Source organism: Felis catus, chromosome A3 (genome assembly GCF_018350175.1).
Source record: "Felis catus isolate Fca126 chromosome A3, F.catus_Fca126_mat1.0, whole genome shotgun sequence".
Lineage (NCBI taxonomy): Eukaryota > Metazoa > Chordata > Mammalia > Carnivora > Felidae > Felis > Felis catus.
This window is the reverse complement of record NC_058370.1, coordinates 99,185,954-99,210,179: the sequence shown is the minus strand read 5'-3', so window position 1 is coordinate 99,210,179 and position 24,226 is coordinate 99,185,954. Positions and strand designations below refer to the sequence as shown.

Sequence of the window (24,226 nt, the reverse complement as noted above, 5' to 3'; positions counted from 1 at the left end):
GATCTATAGCTTCAATGTTCCAGGATCCCCAGGAAGAGTCACTCATTCACTTAGTGCTAGTCAAAGGCTGTATGATAGCTTGTTTGACCAAAAGATCCATATTCCAAGAAATTAAGTGTCAGTAAGGTAGTTTTTGGTCTTTCTCGTCATTTCCTTACCTTCACTGGACAATAGCATGAACTCACATTGTTACCATCGGTAATTCTTCCAGGTCCTCACAAGGGTATGTGGTGAGGAATAATATTGGCCTCTCCGTATGCCAGCCGAGATAAATGAAGGTCCAGATTGGTTTAAGGATACGGAAAGTTCTGCACTGCTCTTCGCACTTCATTTCTCTTGCCACCCCATCTCCTGGGTCTGAGTATCCCCTTTCCCGCTCGCTTCCCCTCCCGCACGCCTCCACCTAAACCACAAAGTCTAGGCCACCAAACTACATTTCCCACAATGCTATGCGCCGACCCGCCTCGCGTGAGGTTTTTCCTAAGCTGCCGTTGTAATTAATGTTGAATTAAAGCCACACTTCCGGGGAGCAGCCGAGTTAATGTCCTCTTCTCCGTTAAGAGACCTCTTTTCCCCTCTACCTACTGTGTCCAATGTTTGGCGAAGTCTCTGCGGCGGAATATTCATTTAGGCGACTGCCATGGCCACCCATTTCCTCTTCGAGCCTCGGCCCTTATCAGGTCCCCGGGGGCCTGGGAGTGTCATTGGTGGATGACCGCAGCTCTTGCCGCTGCCGCTGTCACTGCGACCATGGCCTCTGGCAGCAGCTGCCTGGCAGCCGCCCGCCTCCTGTCGCGCTCCTTCCTCCGTGAGTCCAGCCGAGACTCTCTCCTCCAGGTCTCCGAGAGTTCCTGGCCTCGCCGGGCCCAACGTCCCGGCCCAGGCCGTGGCTGGGCCCTCCGGGGCCGGACCTCAGCGGGGGCCTGGGAGCCGCGAGAGTGCGGCCCCACGTCGGGGACCTCCTGGGGCGGAAGGAGCTTTGCTGGAGCTTTGTGGGGTGGGGGGCGTGACTTGGGCTGCTGGCCTAAGTAGGGTGGCCGAACCCGGATTCGGGTCTGGGAGCCCTGCAGACCTGGGGGCATGCTCTAGCGCCCGCGATGATGAATGGCCGGATGGGGGCGGCATCTAGACTGCCCCTATTTGGGAGTGAGAGGTGAGGTGGTCCAGGATGAACTCAGCTGGGAGAGTTGAGCGTCTAGATTGAGAGATGGGGGAAGAATGTCTCAGTAGCAAACTGGGGAGAGGGAGTAAGGCTGCCGCTTGTTTTTGGTTTTGTTTTTGTTTTTTCCCTGTAGGTTGTAGACTTAGCAGAAAGCTGGGTTCTGCACCCCAGAATCAGCATAGCCCAGAAGACTCCTAGAAGTTTAGGTTTGGCTGGTACCTTAACCAACTATTTGCAGTGTCTCCACCAGGCGGTGTGGACTCCTCGGTTCCTGAAAATTTAATACCCAAGGTTGCTAGTCTTTGAGTAATGCTGACTATTGAAAATTCTTGCTGTGTTCAAAGTCTCTGTGTTAGGTTGACTGTATAGGAAGAGACTTTGAAATTAACCATATCACATTTGAAGTCTGGTTAGTCCCTTACAGTCTGTGTAGTAACCCTAGGCACTTTTATGAATCTGCTTCTCAATTTCTGTTTCCAATCCCATGAAAATAATATTTTAATGAATGTGAGACATCATCACTTGTATGGGGCACCATTATTTTGTCTACTACTAACAGTAGAAAATGATTGCCAATTAAAATTGTGCCATGCCATTATGAGTTGTCAGATGCATCCAGATTTAAGACATCTTGAAAAGTGAAAAAATGTGCATCCTGGAAATGATGAAGTACAGGATAATCTGGGCTCACTGTGCAGAATTATTGAAACAATTTATATAAGGTACCCGGGATGTAATACACACTCAGTGATAGTTTTATTCTTCCTTTCTTACACTTCCCTCCTAATTCGGCTTGTACTGAGTATTGGACAAGACTTAATTCATTTCTTGAGAAGATTACATTCCAAAAGTGTGGGAGGATGAGTATGCACTTAATAGCTACACTTCCTTAACCAGACCACATCTGGTAGGACCAACATCTGGCTAGATAACTTTGGTGTATAATTTAAAGGACAGTTGAATGTATTGTAAGCAGAAGAGAAAAAGGGATTAATTATAGCCATGTCATTCTCACCTGGGGTCCTGCTCCTCTGAGTTTCTGAAAAATCCTAGCCTCAGGTAGGTCTGCTGTCTTAGTAGGAGGAGAGTCTTAGGAGAAGTGTCTAAAGAATCAGGATCTTTAATCCACGCTTACCAATATTTAGTAACCCTTTGCTCACAGAACTGGGAGTTCTTTTTTCCTACACAGGGCCTTAAAAAACCATCAAGTGTAGTTTTCTGTTGCTCAAATGGTCTTCATTTATCCTAGTCATGTGATCAATCTGTTATTAAGAATCTGAGAGTCTGAGATCTAAACTAATTTATCTCCTATATTAGAGGGGTTACAGACTATAGTGTTTAGTGCAGAAATCCCTCTAAATTCTCCAGATCTACTCAGGCCACATTTTTAAACCCATTTCCACTTTCACTAGTAAAACAGCAGCCACAACAGTTCCACCTAGCAAACTTTTTTTTTTAGCGTGGTCACAACTTATTTATGCTCTGAGGTTAGTAATAGAACTAGAGATGCTAGAGAATTTTGTTTCCTCTGTCCTCTTAAGTTTCAGTAGCAACTGAAGGGTACATTTGTGCTGAAGGTCACAAGTGTTGCAATATTGATTTGCTTTAGGAAAAAAACAACACACACAAAAAAAAACCCAACTCAAACACTTTGTAGGTGTCTTCCAGAGCCCTGTTGGAATGTTTAGAAATTTTTGAGCCCAAACAACCTGAAGAACAAAGCAAGAACAAACCAGTTTTATAGTTTATGAAAAAAGGGAAAGAATCCAGTTGAAGTGAGGAAAGAAAATAAAATGAAAAATAAGGAAGGTTTCTTCTATGAACCAGTTTAACGATTTTATAAGCACATTTGAAGTTGAGTTAGTAAAGTGTTTCAAGAAACACAAAGCTATGCAAGGTCATTTTATTTTTATTTTTATTAACGTTTATTTATTTTTGAGACAGAGAGAGACAGAGCTTGAATGGGGGAGGGTCAAAGAGAGAGGGAGACACAGAATCTGAAACAGGCTCCAGGCTCTGAGCGGTCAGCACAGAGCCCGACTCGGGGCTCAGACTCACGGACCGCGAGATAATGACCTGAGCCGAAGTCGGACGCTTAACCAACTGAGCCACCCAGGGGCTCCTGCAAGGTCATTTTAAACACAAGCCAGGGATTCCTGTAGGTTGGATCTTGTAGAATAAATAGGGAACAGGAGGCAGTATTTTTAGCCCCTGAATTATGGTATTTTAATGCCAGAAAGTGAACTTTACAATCCAACTGGTGTCATGTCTTTATTTGGCAAATGAGGAAATAAACTCAGATAGTTTCCTGGCCAATATCAGAATGGATGTTAGAACTCAGGTTTTCTGACTCTAGTATTCTTTTTACTAGTACATGCTTTGTGACACTATAGTTCCCTTCTGAAGCTGTGGTCTGTGGTGTTTTTTCTTTTCTTCTTGTCTTCTTTCTTTCTTTCTTTCTTTCTTTCTTTCTTTCTTTCTTTCTTTCTTTCGAGAGCTCAAGCTGGAGAGAGGGGCAGAGAGAAAGAATCTTAAGCAGTCTCCATGCCCAGTGCCAGTGCCTGATGCAGGGCTCGATCCCATAACCCTGGGATCATGACCTGAGCTGAAACCACGAGTCGGATGTTCAACCAACTGAGCCATTCAGGCACCCCTCTTTTTCTTTTTAATTTTCATTCTTTTTTCATTTTTGGCAGCCTTGTTGTTTTGTTGAGGTGACTACCCTGCTCAAAGATGCCACCTGCCTTTTTCATGTGTTTGCCAAGTTGTGCAAGCTGATTTTGGAATCAGGCAAATATTCAGAAGTGTAGTTGGGGAAAGGGGACCCTCAGCAGTGATGTTTCTGATATTAGTATCTGTTGCCATTGCATCTGAGAAGCAAATCTCTATTTGAGAAATATGAAATGGTCTTCATCTAAATGTACCAGCGTAGCCATGAGGAAGTAATGTGATTTTCTGACCTCAAATTCATTTTTCCACAGAAGCATAATTGGGGATGTTCAAAATAATTTCCGTAAGTATAGGAAAACAGTCTCGTTTTACCAAAGGACAGGAGTGTTGTTGCTATAGCCCCCCCCTTTTATTACATTATAATATTCCTAAAATTGAGATGTGTCTTATAATTGAGCATACCTACAATAAATTGGCAGCATTTTTTCTCTCTTATTAGTCCTTAATAGTACTTCAGTAGTATTTTAGATTTGATGAAATATGGCACTTTTGGCCAGCTAAGCTTCATTTGTAAGTAAATATTAAATGAATATGTAATTTCGCATTTGAGTAGTGGATTGTTTGGGGTTTGGGAGTTAGCAGCTGCCGAGTTACTCTGCTATAAAGTTCTATAGGCAGGGACCACGATAGTGTATATATTTTATACATATATATAATATGCCATTGGTAAATATCCATTTATTAAATTCATAAGTGCATGCATGAATAAATGAGTAACAAGGAACTCAGTTTGTGAGGTAATTTGGAAGAGGAGTATTTTCATGAACAGAGTCTCTGATTATTGGTTGGGAGCATGGGAGTGGTCAAAAAAGGCTATGGTTTGAGTCCCATCTGGGCAGGCGCTCTCTGGCCATAGGTTCATCATGCATCCCACAGCCATTTCATAAATGATGTGGTTGCTCTCTTTGGGGAAGAGGACTCAGCATGTGACTAACTGGATGATACAAATTTATCACCCTTGTTGAAGGCACATCCCTCTCATTACTCAGCCCCTTTCCTCCATAGCTTTTGTTACAGTGCAGCTCATGCAGTTTTGTGTTTCTTTGTTTAATATTTAGCTGTCTTACAGGGTAGGACTCTTCTTGTGGGTAGGACCCGAGCCCATCTTGTTGGCTTCTGAATCCCTCGTACCTGGCAGATAGCTTGGCACAAAGAACACCTCAGAGCAGTGTGGTCTTCTCATTCTGCATTGGTAATCATAATGATATAGATAGCGAAGAGTGAAATAGCACTTGCTGTACCCTAGGCATCATTCTACGTGCTCTTTATATTATGGACTCATTTAATTCTCATATTGCCTATGAGGCACATAATATTACTATCCCCATTTTTCTCACAGTGAGGCTGCACCTTTAAAAATGTTTCATAGGGTAAAAAGTTACAAGTGTATGTGTATATACTACATAATATTTGTAGACATGGATTAGTATATTTACAGATAAACATATATAGGATATGCATGAGGACATATATGAAACATTTCTCATTGGACTTAAAATATGAATTATGTGACTTACCTTTGTGTTCATGTAGGATGTTAACCCAGTTTGGGGAGTATACCGGCCACTTTGCTACCCAGTTTACAAGCATCATCTGATAAAAACATCACAGAATCCTTGTGGGCAGCTGTTATTCCATTTACAGTTGGGAAGACTGAGGTTAAGGGAGATCAAAAGATCTGTCCCAGGTCAGTGGCTGGTGATCAGCAGAGCATGAACTCAAGCCTAGGCCTTTCTGTTTCCTTAGAGCCCTTTTCAGACACTCCTGGGATGCAGTCCCAAGGTTAGGCTGCCCGATTTCTAAGAACCTGGAGAGAAGGCATCACCACCACGTTCCCTGGAGATGGCCCAAGGTGTGGCAGCTGCAGCCTTCACCATTGGGAAATTCTTCCTGGTGGCGAACCTCAGGCCTTCCTGCTGCCCTAATATGTAATTTAAATCACTCATTTTCTTTCTTTCTTTCTTTCTTTCTTTCTTTCTTTCTTTCTTTCTTTCTTTCTTTCGGTAATGTTTATTTATTTATTTTGAGGGAGAGAGAGAGAGAGAGACAGAGACTGAGAGAGAGACTGTGCGTAGGTGTGCACATGTAAGCATGGGAGGGACAGAGGGAATCCCAAGAAGACTCTGTGGTGTCAGTGCAGAGCCCGGCCTGGGGCTTGATCTCATGAACCATGAGATCATGACCTGAGCTGAAATCAAGATCCAGACCCTCAACTGACTGAGCAACCCAGGTGCCCCTAAAATGCTCATTTTCTTAACATTAGTTAAGTTAGGTAGCTCATCATCTGTTGATATACCATTTGTCTGTCTTTAGTTGTGTTTCTTGTTCATGGCCATTATCCATTTTTCTGTTAGGCTTTGGTCTCTACCTTGTTGGTGCTTCATGTTGCTAAAGTTAATTCCTTGTCTGTTAATGTGTTATGAAAACACTTCCTGGTCTGTCACTGCCTTATCTCTACTTATGGTATGTTTTGCTTTAAGCTCTTTCTTTTTTCCTGTTGTGAAATAGTCTATTTACATCACATTACTGCATCTGGATTCTATTTGCTTTAATAAAAAAAAAAAAGGTTAGTATGGAATTTGTACTAGATTAAGATAAAAGCTTTGGGGACTGCTAGCAGCATTTAGGGCTGGACTTCTGTGCAATATTTAGAAGAATTTTAGGGAAACCTGTGATCTTTGCATGTACAAAAATGGATGTAGGTTTTTCTCCCCTTCTTTCCTGTTAAGTAGGAAAAATGAGATGGAACTTGTGACATTTAGCTTGATAGAGGTGTGTTTTTTATAGACCCTGTCTCTTGACCTGAAATTCAGTGAACATATGTTGTACCACGACTCTGTAAGGCACTTTACCATATGGGAGACACTATGGTATACAAGACACGGGCCTTATAGTCATGGCATTTACATTTAGAAGTTCCAAAGTATTTAGATGGTACTTGAAATAATCTTGAACTAAATTTAACCTTAAATAATTTTTCTGAGAAATAAGGCAGTAAACAAAGTAGCAGATTGTGTGCACCCATCCATACATAGTGTGTGGCATAAGTATTATATACCACATAAAAGTGTTTGCAGGTTCCATTCTTCTTAATCTCAGATCCCCTAAACACGCCCCATTATATTCACAAGTCATGAATGTCATGTGAAGACTTAAGGATTCCTCACTGTCCAATGTTTTATTTAAATGTGAACTTACATGAATTAATGCAAGTGAAATTCTCAGGGAGTTGAGTACCATTGACTCTCTTAATTGAAAGGTGAAAGGTATTTGCAAGATGGTGGGACCACTTGTGTATGCATTGTGTTCTTGATTTAACCTTACGAAATCACTTTCTCTAGTTACTTGGTAGTTTTATAGAGGTCAGGTTAGCATTTAAAACCAAAATGTGACTGAGCATCTTTTAGTGGTGGACGGACAGTTGAAGATCTGTGCTGTAAACCACTTTGCTTTCTTCAGCAGAAGTAGAATAGACTATTTTTCATTACTTTGGGCGTTTGATTGATAGTTTGAGTGGAGAGGTAATCAAGTAGGGAAAGAACATGCATAGAGCTGGTCTGACAGATTTAATGTTTACAGCAGCTAGTCGCTTGCTCTCTGCCAGGCCAAATGAAAGAGATCGGTGGGATTGTGGGAAGGAAGGGGAAGAGGTGCAGGAGTGGGGATGAGGAGAGGCTGCTTTCTTGGGGAGCCTCCAGCCTGCGATTCTGGGCCATGATATTATAAAGTAGGAAAGGATGAGGAAAAGAATGATAGAAGTAAGAATTCGGTGAGTTTTGCTTGGAATATAAGCATATTTTGCATTATTTCCATCCTGAAGCTGTAAGAGGAGGCACAGATGAAGGTGAGGAGAACTATGAAGTACAGTCAGCCTCTGTACTTAGGTCTTCCTCACAGCCATGGTATCTGGGAGAATGTGCCTGGTGTAAAAGGCCAGAGATAGGGCAGGCTCCTCTGGGGTGGGGTGAGTTTCTGGGATTAAAAGAGCATTTTTGGTGATTATGGAGTACCACTATCATGGCTTGCTGGGGCGCCTCAGGTTTTCCTTTGAGTTTCAGAGACTGTTTTGATTGCTAGCATCTCTCATTTAGTTGACCTACATGTCCTGGAGCAGTATTTTGGAAAAAGAGGCATATAGTAGTCAGTGGCTCCTTATCTGGGATCTCCTGTGACATGTTGATCTTTACTATGCAGGTGCACGTGTCTGGTTAGATGATCTGAGGCCAAGGGGTTGCATGGGCTAGAATTAGGGCAGATGTGAAGAGAGTTTTTAGTTGCGGAGAGATTACAGCCATTGCCGGGAACCATATAACCCTCTACTTCTTTGGGAGGTTGGAAGTCAATAAAGTAGCAGGGATTTTAGGTGTGAACTGCTGGTAGTCTGGGGCTCATTTTGGAGGTAGCCCCAGTGAGGAATCCATCCCTTAACCCTATCCTCTCTGACCTCCCGGCCCCAAACCCCCCCCCACCCCCCAATATACACAGACTGAGTTGGGACAGGAGAGTTTATCTACCCCAGATGTCCAAGGCTTATTCCTACCACAGTACTTTTCAACTGTACTTCTGGCCCGCTTTATGTCAGTTCAGGTGAATTGTGGGTCTCTTGAGGGCTGAGACTCTTATTCAACACTTTATCCTTGATACTTGGTATTGTGGCTTGGCATAGGTGATCCACAGTGTTGACTGAATAAATGAATGATGACAACTCCAGGAACTAGGGTATGTGCTTGATTATTCTAGCATCCTCATTTCAGTACCGGTGACACCTTGTCTGGCATCATGTAGGTTTCTTGTTAGGGCAAAATATCGGGAATTTCTTGTGTTCAAACATATATTTTAGATTTGGCTCAAAGGTCATGATAGTCTATTATAGCTTAGCTGCAGTTACATCTATATGAGCGTGGGCTCATCCAGTAGATGAGAGATCCCATGCACATGTGCACACACATGCCCACACATATGCATGGCAGATCTCCCAAGATCGACTTCACCAGAGGTTTAGAATGTCAAGGTCAACTGCACAGGCTGAGCAATACCAAAGGGCTAGGAAACTGTAAGGTCAGCTGCTCTTCATCACACTTTCTGATGCAGTTTTTGTGGGCACCAGAGATCTTGGGTTGTGAAGTGTTAAGCTCCATAAATCTAGGAGGTCTGGAGTAGAAGAAGAAGAAGATAGTGATCTTAGTTGTTCTGCTCTTGAGCCCATGCTTTATGGATGTAGGCAGACCTGTCTTTTCTCGGGGTGATAGGGCCACTCCTGCTCCTGTGGATGGAGAGGTGAATTGTCTGATTTCTCCTTTCTTAAGAGTGAGTGTAAGAATTCTTGTGGAGGGCCCAGCTTTACCTTCAAAAAGCAAGTATTGCCTTTTAGCTACTTGCTACTTGCACTCCAGGTACCCTGATCTTATAATTTGATCTTGTAATCGAATCTGTTATCCTGTCTGAAAATTCCTGATGGTGAACCATGTATTGAAGATTCCAGGAATAGAAAGGACTGGTGAAGCAGATTCTGTCAGGAATAGCAGTGGGAATACTTCCATAAGTATAGTGGTTGTGGGTCTCCAGCTTGAGAATGGAGCCATTGGCAAGAATGGGTCTTAAGTGACAGCACTGGCTAGGGTGAGCCCTGAGGCTGCAAATTCCCTTTGTAGGGTCTGCTGTCCTAGGTTCAGGTGCTTGGCTGTGCCCACTGTGGCAGGACTTGACCCTCAGTGCCCCCTAATGGTCCCTCGTTCAGCACACTCCAGTTCAGAAATGCAGCTCTCTGTTACCCAGCAGATCTATGTGCACATAGAACACTCCTCTCCCAGTTGAGAAGGGTGAATCTTGGCCTGTCTCTTCCCTAGAGGTAAAGGGATTCCAAAATTCAAAGTTGTGAGAAACTGAGGTATGCACAGGAGTTGAAGACTGCTCAAGAGATACCCAAAGGGCCAGATACAGATCAGTTATGGAACCTAAGGTCTGAGGATTTAGGAGGGCAAGAGGCAGCGATTCAAAACAGAAAGCATGGAGTAGACTCTGGACAAATATGTCATAAGATGTTCTTTTCTAGAGTTAGCTTCTATGGGTTAATTCAATGGTAAGAGGATGGCCTGACACTTCAAAAGGGCCAGGGATGGGCCACAGAGACAGCAAGTTGGGGCTATAATGAAGGTTTTAAAGTAGTCAGAGAGTAGCCCACACTTTTATTTCATCAGTGCTTTATTTTCTACTGACTTGTGAAATACGGGAGCTGGTATTAGTAACTAAAGAGATTTATCAGTTTTCATTGAGGTAGTTTGCTGAAAATAACTTCGATATTTTTTACATGTTCTTCTCTCATCTGCTTATTTATTTCATTTTCTCTATTTCTTCTATATGTAAGGTCTGGTGTCTTAGAAGATATCAAATTGAGTAACCTTGGGTTGTGTATTAGACAAGTTTTATCTCTGACTTAAGATTGAATGTTAACATTTAATGTTAATATTTAATGTTATTTTGGGGAATGACTTGCAGAGTAGTTCTTACAAGCTCTCCTAACAAACTGTGCCTCTTCACTTACCTGTTATTTATAGATGCTGGGCTTTAACAGATTGGGTAAGGAAGGGGCGTCTGCCTGGCTTAGTCGGAGGAGCATGTGACTCTTGATCACGGGGTTGTGAGTTTGAGCCTCACACTGGGTGTAGAGATTACTAAAAAAAATAAGGAAACTTAAAAAAAAAAAAAAAGGTTGAGTAAAATGGGCAAAGCATGTGGCTGTTTAGCAAACATTATTAGTACAAATGATACCTGGTCCCTGGATTTAATTTGAGCCATTTGTCTTTGGGGAATGAAAATTCTAAGCTTAAGCTTTTCTTTATACATTTAGAAAAGGATACAAGATTGTGGTTCTTGGTGGAGGGGATACTGGAGAAGAGAACAGTGTCCTTTTTTGTTTGTTTCTCTATTTCTGTAGTCTTTGTGTGTCACTTAAAGTTTCCATGATCACAAGATAGCCCCTGTATTAGAGGGTTTGGGGTGGTTGTGTTTTTTTGTTTGTTTTTTGTGTGTGTGTGTGTCACTAAGTTCAATTCATGGTCCAATAGTTTGGAGAAATTATAATGTGTCATATTTTCTTTACTTTTCAGGGCAACAGAATGGAATTCGGCATTGTTCCTATATAGCTTCCCGGAAACATCTCTACGTTGATAAAAATACGAAGGTTATTTGCCAGGGTTTCACCGGTAAGCAGGTACGTGTCAAGATGTTTTATAAAGATGCATACTACATATACAAAAACATTTTAAACTCTTTTCTATGTTTTAATATCACAAAAGTTATAATATATGATTGTTGCAGAAAAGCATACAGTACAGTGATGGAATTATATCTTGTTGGTGGTGGTGGGGGGTGGTGGGTCTGGGTACTATGTCAGCCTATAAGATGAAAACTCTGTTTAAACTTACCTTGACAGTCCCTTCCCAGGGACTAACATGATGTTAGAAACCCACATACTCTCTTTCAGCCAGTTTAACACCACTGGTTTTCCCCCAGCACTGGAATAGATTACTGTTTCTTCAATTGACTACTAGGTAAAGTAGATGGCGTGTGTTTAGGCCTTTTGCAAAAAACATGCACAGTTAAACACAGATCAGTGTGGGGAAATGCTTATGCCCAGAGAGGCTCCTGGGAACTGAGATACGCGGAAGAATCAGCACACCTACTTTTCTCATTTTGGACTCTTTCTGGGCAAATGGTCTTCAGGGGGGCTAGCAGGCAAAATTGCCTGAAGTATTTTAATTTGTTCTCATTCACTTATATTCACTGTCTCTCCCTACCCCTGCTTACATCCTAGAATTTGCAAAAGTTTTAAATATATGTGCAATGTGATTCCACAATAAGATGCAACATAAGAATCTCCTTTCCTGCCTTCCTATCATTCTACGCTATAATGCATATTCTACATTTATATGTCTATAAAGTAGATTCATAAAAGAAAAATTGAATGTTAAGATTCTGTGTATTTAAAATTTTAATAGCTATTGATAAATTACCCTTTAAAACATTTATACAAATTTATAGTTCCATCATAATAGATGCAGATGTTTTTTTTTGTTTTTTTTGTTTTTTTTTATTTATTTTTGGGACAGAGAGAGACAGAGCATGAACGGGGGAGGGGCAGAGAGAGAGGGAGACACAGAATCGGAAACAGGCTCCAGGCTCTGAGCCATCAGCCCAGAGCCTGACGCGGGGCTCGAACTCACGGACCGTGAGATCATGACCTGGCTGAAGTCGGACGCTTAACCGACTGCGCCACCCAGGCGCCCCGATGCAGATGTTTTTAAAATAAAGGAATACTACCAAATCAATTAGAAGATAGCCATGAGTCTTAACCCGTAGTATCCCTTTCATTCTTAAAAGAAGATATGGCAAGATAAAAGCAGTTAATGACTTTTTGTGTGTGATTTAAAAGTTAATGATTTTTCTGTAATTAAAAGAATTGTCTATTCTGTGGCATTTTGGTAATCTAGGGTAGGAGTTGTCAAGTTTATTCTGGAAAGGACCAGATTATAAACATTAGACTTAGTGGGCCACACAGTCTCTCTCACAACTACTCAATGACATTGTAATAACAGTAAAAGCAGCTATAGATAATATGTCAATGAATGGGCATGGTTGTATACCAGTAAAACAGTTTTAAAACTAGTGGCAGACCATACCTTCAAGCCATAGTGTTCCAACCCTTGATCTATAGGATTATACCTAAATATTCAAGTATCTGTAACTTTTGTTTAAAAACAAAAGTTTAAAACACACTGAAAACTATAGAAAGCTTATGAAAGAAATTGAAGAAGACACAAAAAAATGGAAAAAGATTCCATGCTCCTGGATAGGAAGAACAAATATTGTTAAAATGTCAACACTATCCAAAGCAATCTACATATTCAATGCAATCCCTAACAAAATAACACCAGCATTCTTCACAGAGCTAGAACAAACAATCCTAAAATTCGCATGGAACCAGAAAAGACCCCAAATAGCCAAAGCAATCATGAAAAAGAAAACCAAAGCAGGAGGCATCACAATCCCAGACTTCAAGCTATACTACAAAGCTGTAATCATCAAGACAGTATGGTATTGGCACAAGAACAGACACTCAGATCAAGAGAACAGAATAGAGAACCCAGAAATGGACCCACAAACGTATGGCCAACTAATCTTTGACAAAGCTGGGAAGAATATCCAGCAGAATAAAGACAGTCTCTTCAGTAAAAGGTGCTGGGACAACTGGACAGAGACATGTGGAAAAATGAACCTGGACCACTTTCTTACACCGTACACAAAAATACTCAAAAAGAGTGAAAGACCTAAACGTAAGACAGGAAGCCATCAAAATCTTCAAGGAGAAAACAGGTAAAAACCTCTTTGACCTCAGCTGTAACAACTTATTACTCAACACGGTTCTGGAGGCAAGGGAAACAAAAGCAAAAATGAACTATTGGGACCTCATCAAAATAAAAAGCTTCCACAGAGCAAAGGAAACAATTAGCAAAACTAAAAGGAATGGGAAAAGATATTGGCAAATGACATATCAGATAAAGGGTTAGTATCCAAAATCTATAAAGAATTTACCAAACTCAACACCCAAAAAACAAATAATCCAGTGAAGAAATGGGCAAAAGACTTGAATAGACACTTCTCCAAAGAAGACATCCAAATGGCCAACCGACACATGAAAAAATGCTCATCATCAGGGAAATACAAATCAAAACCACAATGAGATACCACCTCACACCTGTCAGAATGGCTAACATAACAACTCAGGCAACAACAGATGTTGGCAAGGATGTGGAGAAAGAGGATCTCTTTTGCACTGGTGGTGGGGATGCAAACTGGTGCAGCCACTCTGGAAAACAGTATGGAGGTTCCTCAAAAAATTAAAAATAGAACTACCCTATGACCCAGCAATTGCACTGGTAGGTATTTACCCAAGGGATACAGGTGTGCTGTTTCAGAAGGGCACGTGTACCCCAAAGTTTATAGCACTGCTATTGACAATAGCCAAAGTATGGAAAGAGCCCAAATGTCCATCAATGGATGAATGGATAAAGAAATTGTGGTATATATATACAATGGAATATTACTTGGCAATCAAAAAGAATGAAATCTTGCCATTTGCAACTACATGGATGGAACTAGAGGGTATCATGCTAAGTAAAATTAGTCAGAGAAAGACAAATATATGACTTCACCCATTTAAAGAATTAAGGATACAAAACAGATGAACATAAGGGAAGGGAAGCAAAAATAATACAAAAACAGGGAGGAGGACAAAATATAAGAGACCCTTAAATATAGAGAACAAACAGAGGGTTGTTGGAGGGATTGTGGGAGGGGGGATAGGCTAAATGGGTAAGGGTATTAAGGAATCTACTCCTGAAATAATTGTTGCACTGTATGCTAACAAACTTGGATGTAAATTTAAAAAATAAATAAATTATAAAAAAAAATAAAAGTAAATAAAGTACTTACAAATTGCTTTAAAATTCCATAGGTCTGGGGTTTTTTAAAAAATGAACTTGGTTAGAAGGTTTTTGATACAAAATGTCCTTTTGCTTTTTTACTTTTTTTCTGAAATTATTGGCACAAAAATGAGTTATTTTCTTGAAATAACTGGACCTTTCTTCTATTCCTCTACTATCTTAAAAAAAAATCCACATCAAAAAAAAAAAAAAAGGAACACCTGAAACCTTTAAATTTTGTTCCTAGGTAAAATTGGTTTATTTATTCTGATAACCATGAATTTTATGAGTATTAACTTCCATGTATATGTATTCTAAAGAAAGCTCATGCTTGGGGCACCTGGGTGGCTCAGTTGGTTAAGCGTCCAGCTTTGGATCAGGTCATGATCTCGCGGTTCGTGAGTTTGAGCCCCGCGTTGGGCTCTTTGCTGACAGCTCAGAGCCTGGAGCCTGCTTCAGCTTCTGTGTCTCACCTTCTCTCTGCCCCTCCTCTCCTCATGCTCTGTCTCTCTGTCTAAAAAATAAATAAAAACATTAAAAAAAAAAAAAGCTGGGGCGCCTGGGTGGCGCAGTCGGTTAAGCGTCCGATTTCAGCCAGGTCACGATCTCGCGGTCCGTGATTTCGAGCCCCGCGTCAGGCTCTGGGCTGATGGCTCAGAGCCTGGAGCCTGTTTCCGATTCTGTGTCTCCCTCTCTCTCTGCCCCTCCCCCGTTCATGCTCTGTCTCTCTCTGTCCCAAAAATAAACGTTGGAAAAAAAAAAAAAAAAAAAAAAAAAAAAAAAAAGCTGATGCTCACCTAAGATTTGAAGTACATTTTATCACTCCTCAGCCAATTAAAATCATTTTCAGTCCTCTTTTGGTTATATATTAATTGTGTTAGCATGTAATCAAATGTTTGATTAATCCAAATTCTCTGCATTAGTTTATCATATATGATGTTTTTGTTTGTTTACTAAACTCTTTTTGATCCTATGACATCTTATCCTATGACCTTTTTTAAAAAGAGCAGTTGTCCATGGTATAAGCAATATTTGAAACTATCTGTGCTTCCTGAATTAAGTGATGGTTTGCCTAAATATTGAAAGCCAAGGTGGTTTCAGTGTCTTTCAGTTACTTGCAATTGCACTGTTTCTCATTTACTTTTTTTTTTTTTTTTTAAGTAATTGGGAACCTTACTTGTCTCATATTAGTTAAGATTCTGTTATTATAGAGATAAGAATGAAGTCTGAAATTTTGAGTTTATCTTCATAGGAAATCTATGTTTTGTCTCGTTCTTTTTTTGGCGTATACATTGTTCCACATATGAATGAGGAGTATTTGTATTTCAGAGTGGATTTCAACAATGCACATTTCTAGTAGGTGGAATTTCTGGTACTGGATTTGAACTCCTAAAACTATTTCAATTCTTACCTGGATGGTGATAATGGGGAAACTAAGGAAAATAAGCTTATTAACAGCTTTTAGCCCTACTTAGGACTAAAAAATAAGTCCATTTGAATTTGTTTAACAGAGTAGTAATCTAGGGCAGTGCTTCTTAAGCTGTCTAGAGTGAAAGACCAATTTGGGTGTTTGTTTGCTTTTAGTTTTCAATCTAATGCAGACCAATATTTTTAGCAAAAGAAAAGTTGCAACAATATCATATTGCTATAAAAGTTGGCAAACACTGTCATTTTTATTTTTGTTTTTTAACTTATTTTTTTCTTCTTGTTTTTTCATTTTTCTTTCCTTTGTTTTTTGTAATTTTTTTATTCTTTTTCTTTTTGTCTCACTGAAGACCAGCTAGAGTCTGCAAACTACACTTTGAACAGCACTGCTTAAAGAGAGAGCATTGGCTTGTGGTTCTTTTCAAAACTCCATCATTGACTTTAGACAAGTTAGTTAACATGCTTGGGTCTAAGTTATCTATTTTGAAAAGTGAAGAAGTTGAATCAGGAAATTTCTGAAGTCCCTTGTGAAGTCCCAATTATTATGCCTGTAATAGAATTTGAGTAGTTGGGTCAGCATTTTTAGGTCTCTATAGAATGACCATATAGATCCATTCAATTTCAGCAATTGCTTCTTGAGTGCTTACTGTATGTCTTGTGTTGGTTTAGGTGCCATTTCTCAGTGAACAAAGTAGTAAGAAATCACTGCCTTCTTAGAATTTATATTTAGTGGTGGGAGGGAGAAAAACATGGCAACAAAACCAATGAGTAAATTATGTGGTTCGTTAGAGAGTATAAATGCTTTCTGGAAAAAATAAGCCAGAGGTAGAAGTGTGTGTATGTGTGTGGGGTTGTGGTGGTGTTCAGGTTGGGGAAGGGGGGATTTTACGTCAGGTGGTCAGGGGAAGCCTGACCAGAGTCAAGATCTAAGGGAGATGTGAGAGCAAAGCAAGTGGATGGGGATCAAGGGAAGTGCATTCAAGGCAAAGGGGACAGCAAGGCCGTGAGGCAGGAGTGTGCCTGTTGTGTGTGGTAGCCACAAGGCCAACGTGACTGGAGTGAAATGAGCAGTGGGAGAATAGTAAATGAGGCCAGGCAGTGAAGGAGTTCCGATGTGAGCATGCAGGTTGAGTATTGACTTACGGGCCCGTATAAGGAGTTTGGTTTTGACTGTGAATGAAGTGGAAAACCACTGGAGAGTTTTGATCAGAGGAGTGTTAGGATCTTGCTTATGTTTTAACAGGATTATTCTGGCTGCTGTGTTGACAACAGATGAAAGGGAGCCAAGAGCAATATTCTTTCAAGAGTTGATGGTGACTTAGACCATGGTGGTAGCAGTAGAAGGGATGAGACACTGTCAGGTATATTTTGAAGTTAGGGCAATAATGTGTCTGATGTGAGATAGAAGAAAAAGAGAATCAAGGGTGACTTCAGTACTTTTGATCTGGCATCTGTTAGGAGTGGAATTGTCATTCACCCAGATGGGGGGGAGTGACAGGGGAGTGTGGGGGGTGGGCAGGAATTTGGTTTTGAGCACATTCAGATGCCTGCCAGTTAGTACTCCAAGTGGAAATGTCAGGTGGGCAGTTGACAGTGTGAGTTTGGAGCTCAAAGAAAAGGTTTGGGTTGGGTATGGAGGGGTGTGTGTGTGTGTGTGTGTGTGTGTGTGTGTGTGTGTGTGTCTGTGTGTGTGTGTATGGGAGGAGTCGCCAAATGGATTATTGCCATTATAAGGGATGAGATCCTCAGGGGCCAAATTTAGATGCAAAAGAGAGGTCTAAGGAGAGAGAGAAAGAAGAGGACAACCAGGGGAGGTAGAGCCCTAGAAGCCTCGTGAAAAATAGTCTTTCAATTTATGGAGACATCGTTGGTTGTCACAAGAGCTGAGTGGGGTGGAGAGGAGGGTGTGGTACTGGAATCTACTGAGTAGAGGCCAGGGATGCTGCCAAACATTGTGCAAAGCACAGAGCAACTTTCTATAACAACGAATCCACGGGACCCAAATGTCTGTAGTGCTGAGGTTGAAGAGGGAGAGTGAATGGATAGGGAACTATGGGATGTTGGCTGGGCAGCATTAAAAGCTTGCCTTAAGGTTAGTGATCAGTATTTTGAAGTGAGATCAGTTAGCATGGTTCTGTTTTTTTCTCCAGCTACTGGTTGACTGCACATGTATGATTTTAGAGTAGGTGGGGATACTGGATTTAACCAAGATTGTGATTTTGTTAGATGTGTAAGTTGAAGTGAGAGAGAACCAAGGTTGTTGTGTGTTTATAATGATTGACCATGGATTTAAAAAATTTTTTTTTCAACGTTTATTTATTTTTGGGACAAAGAGAGCATGAACGGGCGAGGGGCAGAGAGAGAGGGAGACACAGAATCGGAAACAGGCTCCGAGCCATCAGCCCAGAGCCCGACGCGGGGCTTGAACTCACGGACCGCGAGATCGTGACCTGGCTGAAGCCGGACGCTTAACCGACTGCGCCACCCAGGCGCCCTGACCATGGATTTTAAACTGCATAAATGAGGGATCTGAGGACGTCAGGAGCTGGGGAACAGTGAAAAAGAGGTGTTAGTTTAAGTAAACACACAGGTGTTTCTGACCATTAGCCGAATTTGAAAATTGAATAAAGGGAGATCCCCTTTAAAAAAAAACAACGGGCACCTGGGTGGCTCAATCGGTTAAGCTCAGGTTATGATCTCACAGTTTGTGAGTTCGAGCCCCACATCGGGCTCTGTGCTGACAGGTCAGAGCCTGGAGCCTGCTTCAGATTCTGTGTCTCCCTTTTTCTGCTCCACCCCCACTTGCGCTCTGTCTCTCAAAAATGCATAAACATTAAAAAAAAATTTTTTTAAAGACTCCAAACAACACCTGTTTTGGCTTTGCAGAGCCCTGGATTGTTTCAGGGTTCAGAGCTGGGTTTAGCAAGTTGTTGAGAATGCTGGATATATGTTACTATCACATTCTGGGAAATAGTTAACCTATTTGTTTTTCTTTTCTAAGTTGCTGAAGATTGCCTTTAGGCTTCCCAGTCTGTCTTTTCTCATGAGTCTTATGCTTTTTTTCCCCTCAGGGCACCTTTCATAGCCAGCAGGCACTGGAATATGGCACCCAACTAGTTGGAGGAACCACTCCAGGGAAAGGAGGCAAGACACATCTGGGCTTACCAGTCTTTAATACTGTGAAGGAGGTAATTAATGGTACCGAGTTTGCTAATAAAGAAAAGCAGGAGAAGAGCAAGCACACTTTGGATAGAGATCTTAATTGTGTCCCTTTCAGGAGAGTCACTTGCTATTTTAAAATCCAGTAACGTAGAAACCAGTAGGTTCGATTTAGTCACCCAGACTCAGGATGTCTTCCCCACAGCCAGTGTCATTTTCTTTATAGGCATTCATATGAGCTGGTAAGGGGAGAAGTGCTATAGGTTGGCTTCTGTTTGGCTTATAATCCTTTCCTTACTCTTCCTCCAGGATGTTAGCAGCACACATGTCAGCTTCCACCCCCTAACACTTACCGAGAAAGGGCTCTTTGCCAGGCACCGTGCTACGTGCTTTATATACGTTGCTTCATTCAGACCTCACCACCACCCGGTGAGGTGCAGGTGCTGTCACCATCCCCATTCTGAAGACAAGGATACATGCAGAGAGGTTAAGGGTCCTGCCCATAGTTCGTGGCTGAGAAGTGGTAGACTTAGCATGGCTCAGGGTAAGCAGTTTGGTGTGCCTGTGAAAAAACTGAGCTTTAAAGTCAGACTGACAAATCACAGAGCCCTAGTCTCTTCCCCAAATTGCTGCTTTCTTAGTCATTTTTAAAGTATGTTGAACTAGGGGCGCCTGGGTGGCGCAGTCGGTTAAGCGTCCGACTTCAGCCAGGTCACGATCTCACGGTCCGTGAGTTCGAGCCCCGCGTCAGGCTCTGGGCTGATGGCTCAGAGCCTGGAGCCTGTTTCCAATTCTGTGTCTCCCTCTCTCTCTGCCCCTCCCCTGTTCATGCTCTGTCTCTCTCTGTCCCAAAAATAAATAAACGTTGAAAAAAAAAATTTTTTTTTTAAAAATAAAGTATGTTGAACTAAACTTTAATTCCGTGTTACAAAATTAATATTTGCTTATTGTAAAACTTCAGATGATATAAAAGCATGTAAAGTTAAATTTTATAGTGTTTTCCACATCCCAGATTTTACCTTTCTCGAGAGCTCATTTCAGGTCAGTGTGTATTCTTTCATTTTCTTTCGCACTTGCATGAATATATAGGAAGGTAATAGTATTATAAGAAATGATGGTATAAATTTTCACCTATTTAATAAAAAAATCTAGGAAATAAACTTAGTACTTGGGACCGATGTACTGGTGATAAAAGATGCATCCCTCCCCATATTCTTAAAAGAGTTTTAAGACGTTTTCAAGTATCACATTTTTTAAAAGTACAGATTTATACTTAATCTCTTTTTAGAATACCAACTTCGAATTGAATTTATATTCTTAATCCTAAAATGTAGGAAAAAAACATAATTCAAATTCAGAATTTTCATTTTACTTTAAACTTGAAAATAGGTTGTACTATATGTGTATATGTATGTTTTAAGTGTACTGTACTTTAAAGAGTAAAAAAAAATAGTTAAAATCATATGTTCTATAGAAGAATTTTAAAGTCTTTTTGCTTTAAATTCTCTTATGGCTGACTTCACGACCTCAAAATAGAGAGAAGAGCTGTTTTCATAATTCCTGTAGGTAGATTTGACTTTTTCATGGGCCTTTTTTTGCTTTCTTTTAAAGGAAGTTTTTGTTGCTAAGCAACCCATTTACTATTCATTGTGATACAAATAAATATGACATTTGTAACATTTTGTAAGTTCTTTGACAGATACTGTATTTCTTACCTGTTTGGCACTGAGAAAAAGCTTTCTGAATGAACAGGATGGATACCTTTCATCCAGTATCGCTTGTTAGCACAGACCCTGTTGTCACAGTCCAGCTTCTGATGGTATTTGTGGCCTTTAAGAGGTAGAAAACTGCAGGGTATATTTTCCCAAAAATACGTACATCCCTATGATCTGACTTCTTTTTGTTCCAACCTAGTTTTTTGTTTTGTTTTGTTTTGTTTTTTGTACCCCCTTCTCTGATCACCTTGAACAGAGTTTTTTTAAAAAAAAAATTATTTTTAACCCCTGGCATCATTTGTTGATCATCTGTCAGCATCCTTTGACTTTGTTCTTCTGTCCTTGTCAAGATACTTTTTATTAGGGATGCCATAGAGAAAGCTCCTCAGTGTCTGGGGATATAGGGAATCCTTCAGGGATGATTCTGAAAGATACTGTCTTTTACTTCTGCCCCTTCTAAGAGCTATACCTGTGTGTTCTATAGCCTAGTATTCTTCTCCATTTGTAAAATCCCATGACACAGGCTTCCCAAAGGTTTTGCTTTATATCTTGATTAAGTTATATTTTAACATTTCTAGGAAGGCAGCCTGCTATAACTGAAAAGAACAGACACTTTGGAATCAGAGATACTTAGATCTGAATCTTGGCTCTGCCACTCACTTCCTAGTTATGCCACCTTGTTGTGTAAGTTATTTACTGTCTCTTTGCCACAGCATCTTAATTTGTAGATGGAAATACTAAGCATACAGGCTTGTGGTGAGGCCTTAACAAGACCTGTCTTGAGCCCTCTTGTAGGGCTTCTCAGAGAACAGGTTCTCTTGGAGAATCAGAGATCACCAACAATCTCTGTCTTCAAGGAGCTTCCATTACAGTGGAAGAGATGTGGCCACACTAGAGTTGGGTAGAAGGAGACATCTGTATTCGTATATGTGAAGACTACAGAGAGAACCATGGTCAAACTGATGGTCTTTAAGTGCTCTGCATTGTGAGGGGTGATGTAGAATAGACCCTAATGCTTATTTGACCCACATTCTCATTCTATGGCCATTTATGCATTTGTATTTTAGTTTATTTTAATTAATGTGCATTTAAAGTAAAAATTGTGAGTGTAGAAAAACACATCATTTTCAACGTCTTTTGATAACATTTATCAAGTATGATATGTTTTGAACAGGCATTGGAGATGTGAGTTCTGAGTCTCAGTGGCTTACTAGTTCTTTTGCTCCTGGGGAGGTATAGGGTGTTTGGTACTGAGTAGGTGATACGGTGTCTTGTAGAGCAACAAAAGTAAACATGGCCGCAGGAATGAGGGTACACAAATGCAAGTCAGGCATACCTTCAAGTTTACTGACATGCCGTCACCTGAGAGAATGGGTCATCCCAGAGCCTTTCAATTCAGAGCAGCATTCTAATGGGGCAGAGGGGAGGCCCTGCTTGGTTCTGCTCTTTTCTGACAGCATAGTGATCTTGTTAGTGGGAAGAATGAAGACATCCAGTGTCGCCTGGTGGTGTCTTTTCCTGATCCCAAGACATTATTAAAATCATGGTATTGAATTCATTTTACAGTGTTTACAATTTTCCCCATAATAAAGTGCTTCGTGGTTAATGTTTCAGGCCAAAGAACAGACAGGAGCGACAGCTTCTGTCATTTATGTTCCTCCTCCTTTTGCTGCTGCTGCCATCAATGAAGCTGTTGAGGCGGAAATGCCCTTGGTTGTGTGCATTACTGAAGGTATCCCACAGCAGGACATGGTGCGGGTCAAGCACAAACTGCTGCGTCAGGGAAAGACCAGGCTGATCGGGCCTAACTGCCCTGGAGTGATCAATGTAAGTGTAAAAACAAAAATAAGCCTGGATTTAGCCTTTCACAAGGCTAACTAGCTTTGAGTCAGTCCAAGTGTGTTTGTGTGTATGACTTATTAGTTACAGGTTGTTGTTTTCACTTTTCTGAAACTGTGATTTCCTTTCCTTCAGCCTGGAGAATGCAAAATTGGCATCATGCCTGGCCATATTCACAAGAAAGGAAGAGTTGGTGAGTATGTTTCTTACAGATTAAAGAAAAAAAAGTTCTTTGCGCTAAGCTCAGAATTCACAAAGAGAATTTGTGCCTGGGAAAATCACATTAATTTTAATTAATTTAACTGTCGTGGAATTTACCAGGGATTTTGTAGTGAATCAGTTCTCTATCCTGAGTTGAATGAGTTTAAGAGTCAATAATAATTCTGCAGAATCAGTGAAGATATTTTTTGGAGTTTTTAGAGATTCTTTTCCTGGGCAGCATGCTATGGATTCTTTCATGTGCTTGTATGTATCACGACCTCATTTCATTTTACTACTAAGTGGTAGTCTATTGTGTGATTACACTACAGTTTGTAAATTGTCCTGTTGGTGCACATTTGGGCTGTTTCTAGGTCGAATCATGATGACTAAGGATAAAGTGATATTTGTGTGAATGTCAGTGATGTAGTTTATAGGACTGGGTTAAAGGTCATGATTTTTCTTTGTTACTAAAATCCCTTAGACCTGTCAGCCCTTCTGCCAGTAGGGTACTTAACCAAATTCTTGTATTAAGGAGGTTCTAGGGAGTTCCATAGTCTATCTGAGGTTTAGTAGGGACCTGATTCATGTCATCACTGGTGCTCTTGTAAATGGGTGAGCACTCTGTATACTCTTAAAGCTACTGCTAGAGACTGAAGTGAGCACGTAAGGAGTGTCCTGTGCCAAATTGCCTTTCTCATCACTATCCTGCTTTCTAAGGTGCCTGCCTGTAAACCTAAAAATAGCCACATGTGACATACTTTACCCCTCCATTCTTTAAAAATTTTTATTTTAATTTATTATTTCTTTTAATGTTTCTGTATTTTTGAGACAGAAAGAGAGCATGAGTGGGGCAGGGGCAGAGAAAGAGGGACACAGAGAATCTGAAGCAGGCTCCAGGCTCTGAGCTGTCAGCACAGAGCCCAACGTGGGCTCAAACTCTAAAACCATGAGATCACAACTGAAGCTGAAGTTAGATGCCCAACTGACTGAGCCATCCTGGTGCCCCCTAAAATTTTTATTTTAATTAAACTTTATATACTTATGTAATTGTAGATTCATTTTTTGGCCTTATTTTTAATTATTTGTTATTTTTAAAAATAAAATTTACTGTCAAATTGGCTAACATACAGTGTGTAAAGTGTGCTTTTGGTTTTTGGGGTAGATTCCCGTGGTTCATCGCTAACATACAACACCCAGTGCTCATCCCAACAAGTGCCTTCCTCAGTGCCCATCATCCATTTTCCCTTCTCCCCCACTCCCTCATTAATCCTCAGTTTGTTCTCTGTATTTAAGAATCTCTTATGGTCTGCCTCCCTCCCTCTCTGTAACTTTTTTTCCCCCTTCCCTTCCCCCGTGGTCTTCTGTTAAGTTCCTCAAGATCCACTTATGAGTGAAAACATATGATATCTGTCTTTCTCTGACTGACTTATTTCACTCACCATAAAACCTTCCAGTTCCATCCATGTTGCTGCAAATGGCATGATTTCATTCTTTCTCATTGCCAAGTAGTATTC

At 40.8% G+C, this 24,226-nt stretch overlaps 2 protein-coding genes across 10 annotated transcripts in view; one reads left to right on the top strand and one right to left on the bottom strand.

Annotated features, from left to right (window-relative positions):
* Positions 1–514, bottom strand: part of DNAH6 (dynein axonemal heavy chain 6) — a 246,725-nt gene extending 246,211 nt beyond the window's left edge. For all 7 annotated transcript variants that reach the window (XM_045054471.1, XM_045054474.1, XM_045054475.1 and 4 more), the window contains exon 1: positions 159–514. In XM_045054471.1, the coding sequence (XP_044910406.1) occupies positions 159–177 (19 nt within the window). In that variant the 5' untranslated portion in view covers positions 178–514. The remainder of the gene's footprint in view (positions 1–158) is intronic.
* A 136-nt stretch (positions 515–650) lies between these two features.
* SUCLG1 (succinate-CoA ligase GDP/ADP-forming subunit alpha) overlaps positions 651–24,226 on the top strand; it is a 42,772-nt gene continuing 19,196 nt past the window's right edge. The window contains exons 1-6 of one of the 3 annotated variants that reach the window (XM_019827510.1): positions 4,143–4,175; positions 5,426–5,579; positions 10,999–11,102; positions 18,870–18,986; positions 22,287–22,499; positions 22,647–22,704. In XM_019827510.1, coding sequence (XP_019683069.1) covers positions 4,158–4,175; positions 5,426–5,579; positions 10,999–11,102; positions 18,870–18,986; positions 22,287–22,499; positions 22,647–22,704 — 664 coding nt within the window. In that variant the 5' untranslated portion in view covers positions 4,143–4,157. Of the gene's footprint in view, positions 809–999; positions 1,154–4,142; positions 4,176–5,425; positions 5,580–10,998; positions 11,103–18,869; positions 18,987–22,286; positions 22,500–22,646; positions 22,705–24,226 lie in introns of those variants that run through there. The other 2 variants (XM_011281193.3, XM_011281194.4) reach the window with 2 other exon arrangements.